Here is a 6,327-nt window from a genome sequence, read left to right on the forward strand (position 1 = left end):
TTTTTTCCCACAACTGATGTAAGACTAATGGGTCTATAATTACTGGGAAAATTTGATACAAAGATTCCTTCTTGTAGGTTCCAAGCAGTGATATAGACAGTTTTAGGTTTTTCTGGTTTTAAAATTGGCCATGCTGGTATTCAGTTGTGGAGACATGTTACATTCACCTACAAATGTTGACCTTTTTAATTTGTATCTGTTTTGATAAATTATTATTAATTCCAACATGATGACTCATCTCTGTGCGCAGACTAGCTATTTTTCCTCATGAAGTTATGCTGTTCTGCCTTATATATTGAGACTTGCTTGCCACCAGCCTTGTGAAACTCTCACCTAAAATTAATTTAAAACACATGATGATGCTGAGACTTGTTGAAGTATTTACTTCAACTACTTTACTTTGTATTTTCAAACTCTCCATATGAATTCACTAATTAATGTGATTTTTTTTTCCACTGATGTGAGTACAACTATTACTCACAGTTATTTAGGAAGTTGTTTCTCTGTTGACATCATTTCCTTTCTTCTCTCCATTAGTTCCACACCCAGCATTTACTTTAAGTTTCAATTCATTCCTGCTGCTTTATGCCTCATCCTTTCTCAGTGAGTAAGTTCCTGCATAGAAGTTATTGTCTAGATGTTTTTTATTCTACATTAACACTTAACTCATAAGACTTGACATTGTATATTATTCCTTAACATGTCCACATATGATATATCATTTAGAACTACCATTCAACTAGTTCATTACTTCTTCGCCAGGCATGGCCAGGTGGTTAGGGTGTTTGACTCGCAATCTGAGGGTCATGGATTTGAATCCACGTCCCACGAAACATGTTCACCCTTTCAGCTGTGGGGGCATTATAATGTAATGGTCAAGAACACTATTCGTTGGTAAAAGAGTAACCCAAGAATTGGAGGTGGGTGGTGATGACTAGTTGCCTTCCCTCTTGTCTTTCACTGCTAAATTAGGAACAGCTAGCACAGATAGCCTTTGTGTAGCTTTGCACAAAATTCAAACCAGTTAATCAATTAGTTAGTCATTACACCTAAACTTGTACTATTTAGACTATAATATTTAATCATAGTTACTTACCCTATAACTTATACCACTTAAAATATTATATTTATTTCAGAGTTCATCTCTCTTTCATATGTACACATAGATGTTGATAATAGGTCTTATTTTCTTATTCCTTACTGTGTAAACATAGACATTAATGTTTAGTTACAGGTAATTGCTCTTTCACATGTTGCACATATTCGTTGAAACTTCGTTCTGGCTTTTTACTTCTTAATATGTCCACATTTAAGAGTATGTTTACATCTAATACATACCTTTTTGCGTGTACTCTTGGTAGACAATGCCTAGTCTTAATTGATTATATGTTGCCTTGTATATATAATTAATAATGTTTGATTCTAGTTCCTTATTCTTGTTCATTACTCCTTCACTTGTACACATTGAAGATAATGCTTAGTATTGGTTAATTATTCCTTGCCATGTTGATTGTGCCCTAACTTGTACACATAACTGCTAATGTTTGATTCTAGTTCCTTATTCTTTAACATGTACACTTAGAAGTTAATGTTTAGTTCAAGTTCCTTACTTCTTCACATTTACCCGTGGTAGATAATACTTAGTCCTGGTTAATTATTCCTTGCGATATACACATCCATATTAAGGTTTGGTTCTAGTTCTTACTTTTTTATATGTCCACATAGAAGATATTATTTAGAAATTGTTCATTACTCTTTTACATGTACACATAGGAGATAATGTTTAGACATAGTTAAATCCTCCTTACTATCTCCCACTTAGAATATTCTATTTGGTCATGATTCATTTATCCTTTCCGTATACAAACAGTTGATGTGTAGAAATAGTTGCTAATTCTTTACATGTATACTTAGATGTTAATGTTTATTCTAGTTCATTACTTCTTCAGATACAACACATAAAGTATGTTGTTTAGTCATAGTTAATTACTCCTCAGTAGATGATGCTTTGATCCAGTTCCTCTTTAGCATGCATACTTGGACATTTCATGTTTAGTTCTCTTTCATTACTTCTTAACATGTACACATAGGTGATAATATCATTTATTCTTCCTTAACTTGCAAAACCTTGATGATGATGTATAGACTTCATTCATTACTCTTTAACATGTCCATTTAATCATCAAGGTTTTGCCATAGTTTTTATTGCATAGTGTGTACCCATGAATGGTAATGTTTAGTTCTCATCCATTACTCCTTGACAAATCACACGTAGACAATACTATTTTGTTATAGTTCATTACATCTTAGCATTTACACATAGTGGATAATGTTCTGTCCTCATTCACTGCTCCTTAACATGTCCACATGGTCTATAAAGATCAGGTATGGTTATTTATCTTTTTACATACCATTGGAAGTTAGGTTTAGACATAATCATTTATCTAACAAATGTCCATTACACCTTCACTTGTACACGTGGCAGTTAATGTTTTGTCCCAGATCTTTACTTCTTCGCATGCCCAAAAGACTATAATAATTAGATCTGGTTAATTACCACTTCACATCCCATTAGAAGATAAGGTTTAGACATGATTGTTTGTTCCATGTAGTGTCACCATTAGTCACTGTTTACATGTGACTACTTGAGAACATAACATGTACTCTTAGTAGATAATGTTTAATCTTCTTTCCTTACTCCTTTACATGTACATGTAGAAGATAGTGTCCAGACTTGGTTCTGGGTCTATGCAGGGCTTTTTTGATATGGTATGCACCAGTACAGCGTTCCGGCACCATTTTTCATATTGCAAAATGGAGAAAAAGGTGACAAAACTTGAAAAAGAGTAATGTAAATGAATGTATGAATTTTCCTCTTTGAACAAATCTTTTGTTCATAAGAAGACCAAAGAGACACCAAACTAGAAGTGTTACAAATGACAAAGTTTAAAAGAATGTGAAACATACTGTTTGTTTGATTGTGTATGTGTGATCATCAGTGTAGTATAAGGTGTTAAACATCAGGTAGGATTAGTGTGCCATTAATAGGGAACATCAATGGTCACATGGTTATAACACCAACAAGACGTGGCCGCTATCAGTCGATGTACGGTAGTGGCCTCACTTTCATTGACAGGTTTCAATTGGGCAGCAGCACATCTCTGAAGGCTGTCTTCTCAACATGACCAAGTCCAACCCACATATTGGTTCTTCACCCACTGATCTTCCATTGTCTTGCTTTCTCATTGTTCCTCCTCCTTTTGTTGCCTTGCCACAACCCTCACTGCAAAACTTCTCTTCTGGTCTTCTGTGCCTCATTCCTCAGCCCTCCACCAGGTCTGGTCCCATAACTTTTTATTATGCCTATTCTCCTCTTCAACTCCTTCCTCAGTTTCTTACTCTGTTTTGAGACACTCCTTACAAGGTCCTTTTGACAGCCCCTCAGAGGTAATCCTAACTGTAATAACTATTCCTCCATCCTCTCATGTTTCAGCCCTAGATTTGCCTTCCCAACATTCCATCTCTTCTGATCCACCCTCAGACATCACTCTTTCCTCTGAATATGACATCCCTTTATCTTTGCATATGGGATTTCTCTGGTCCACCTCCCTGATTGTGTAGCTGTCCCTTTGTCTTATTCCTGCCACCTTTCTACCTCTTCTGTTTGCCAAAATATGGGACATACTTATCACTCTGGTCTCATTGCCACCACTTCTCTTTGACTTCCTTACATTGTAATACATTTCTCCTATTTCACAGGATGGTTCTTGCATGATCTGTAAGTTTCTTCTATCTCAGGTTTTAAAGTAGCATTTCCTCCACCTACCACCTTTCCTGATGCCACAGTATCCTTCATCTCTGCCTCTTTTCTAACCTCTTTCATTCCTTCCTTATCCACTGCCCCCTTCTTACTTCCTGTCTGATTGAATTATCATTGTGGTTCTCCATGTTCTTACCCAGGTCCATATTGAACCTCTAGCAGATGTTTCTACTCTCCTTAAACCCATAAATCTTATTCTTACTTGCCATTGGTAGCTGTTGTACACATATACATGCCCTTGTTTCATCGCAATTTCTCATTACTGCTCTTCCCTTTTCTTTTGTCCTGTCCAGGTCACTCAATGTTTTCTCACACTCTTCTTCCTTGTGGTTCCTCATACTGTTCTTTCATAAGTGGGACACCTCCTCTACCTGGGGTCTCTCTCCTTACTCCATTACAGATTAAATATGCCAACTCATACATCTTGTATAAGTCCGTCTCTTCAACTTTAACCCCCTTTTCTCTGGACTGACATGTGAACTACCCTACAATCATTTGTTTCACATTAAACTCTCTCTGCCATCTACCTGTCTTGTCTCCAATAGCATACAGACTTCAATTAATCCTACCCTTGTAATGGATGCAAGTATTCATTTAGTTATTCCTTCCTTACTGTTCTTCTACTTTTGAATCCCACTAGGTGGCTAGTGGTACCTCAAAGAGTATACTTACCAAACATTCCACATCAGGCCAGGATAATGGAAAGAATATACTTACATATAACCATTCATTGAAAAATTCAGTACCAGCTAGTGCTAGTTGGTCTTTAAAAGTAGGGTTTTGCAGTTACCAATTGTACTGTCTTCAGTAAAAGACCTTTCCAGACTAAAGGACCAATGGAGATTCAGGCACATTCACCAGGCTTCCCCTACATGAATTCTTCCCCTCTTCCTGTGTGGAGAATAGGAGCCACTTACCAGCTCCCAACTGCTGGGGTGGTGGACCATGGAGAATCCTTACTGATTGGAAGCTGAAAGCAGGTGCTAAAACACACTCTCTGTACAATGAAAAGTTTGGCTATGGTGTTTCTGTAGTATAGTATGGACCTATTTAGATTTGCTCCAAGCTGTTTAGATACATTACAATCTTCAAGTGAATCTTGGACACATATCTCACCTACTCTCTATTCTTCTTTACCTACTCTTGCTAAGTACATGACCCCACTAATTATGGTTGCAGTTATTGATATTTCTTAATATCCAACTGTGATGATCATTTATTAACTGTACTCCCACAGCTGGTGATGGGCCCATACAGTCTGCTGATTGAGTATTGGTTTCATGTGTTCACTGCAATGTCCTCCTACTGTGACTGGCCTGGGCTCTTAATGTCTGAAGTTTGAACAGCTGTACATGGATACTTTTTACATGTGTCCTTTTGCCACAGCTGGTATGCACCTGTAAAGACTGATGGTTGAGGAGGTGAGCACACTTGGTACAGTCTGAATGTGCTCCAACCTTACTACACATATTAACCTTCCATTGGCTTCTGTGCAAGCTTTTGGATGTTATGTACCTTTTCTGCCCATCCTTGCAACACCTTTTAGGCTTTTCATCTCTCCATATCTCCCAATCCTTCACTTGGGCAAAGAATATACCCTGATTGAGATAAGATGTGGTCTCTCATAGGAGCGCCCCTATAAAGCCACTGGCATAGGGTGTCACACCTCATGGGCTTCCTTTTAGCACTCTTGAAAGGAGGCTTATGTAGGTATTTTCTGCACTTGTCTCTCCACCATGTCAGTGTGGGAATCTGCGCATGGAGGTGAGTTATCATTTCAGAGTCTAACATTTTCCTTACCTGAAAATGTATTTCTGATAGATACTCACCTCTGTGCACATTTCCACCTTTCCTTCCTAATTTTCCAGTACACTTTTATTGATTTTTTCATCAAAGAATGAAGATTTTTCACATGAATGTAGAGGGAGCATTTGCACAGGAAGATATGTAGTACTCCTATTCGAGGAGGGTTTTGCTGCATGATACATTATCATGCAGTAGTTTAAATTCATGTGTTTTCATGTGAATGTTAAGTGGGAGTTCGATAAGGCTAGTGACATGCAAATCTCTAAGGCAAAATAGTGTAACTTCAAGAGGCAAATAGTTAATCTGTGCAAGGAGGTGAGTATCTCTTGGAAATACGTTTTTTGGGTAAGGAAAATATTAACTTTTTTTTTCTCAGAAATATATGTATTTATGTAGTTGATGTCTGAAAACTAACAAGTTTTTTAATAATTAACTTTTTTAATAATGTATGTTTACATCTGATATTTATCAAAATTGCCTTTTTTTAAACCTTTTCTTGCAGGTGTTTCTGCTGTGTTGAGCTATAAATGTTTGAATAACTACATTATTATACTTGTTGCAGGTATTTTTTATGTCACTCCATTTGACCATCCTACCATTTGGTATGTATGAATTACATAGTCACTTTTTTAATACATAAAAAATAACAAGTTAATTCATATCCTAAAATTAAGATTGCCAAGAGTTTTACCTTTTAAAAA

General features: G+C 36.7%; 1 protein-coding gene across 2 annotated transcripts in view; it reads left to right on the forward strand.

The window, feature by feature from the left end:
* LOC111083145 (serine dehydratase-like) overlaps positions 1–6,327 on the forward strand; it is a 25,198-nt gene that overhangs the window by 17,886 nt on the left and 985 nt on the right. For both annotated transcript variants that reach the window (XM_022379432.1, XM_022379433.1), the window contains exon 4: positions 6,189–6,228. In XM_022379432.1, coding sequence (XP_022235140.1) covers positions 6,189–6,228 — 40 coding nt within the window. The remainder of the gene's footprint in view (positions 1–6,188; positions 6,229–6,327) is intronic.

Source organism: Limulus polyphemus, unplaced genomic scaffold (assembly GCF_000517525.1).
Source record: "Limulus polyphemus unplaced genomic scaffold, Limulus_polyphemus-2.1.2 Scaffold8349, whole genome shotgun sequence".
Taxonomy (NCBI): Eukaryota; Metazoa; Arthropoda; class Merostomata; order Xiphosura; family Limulidae; genus Limulus; species Limulus polyphemus.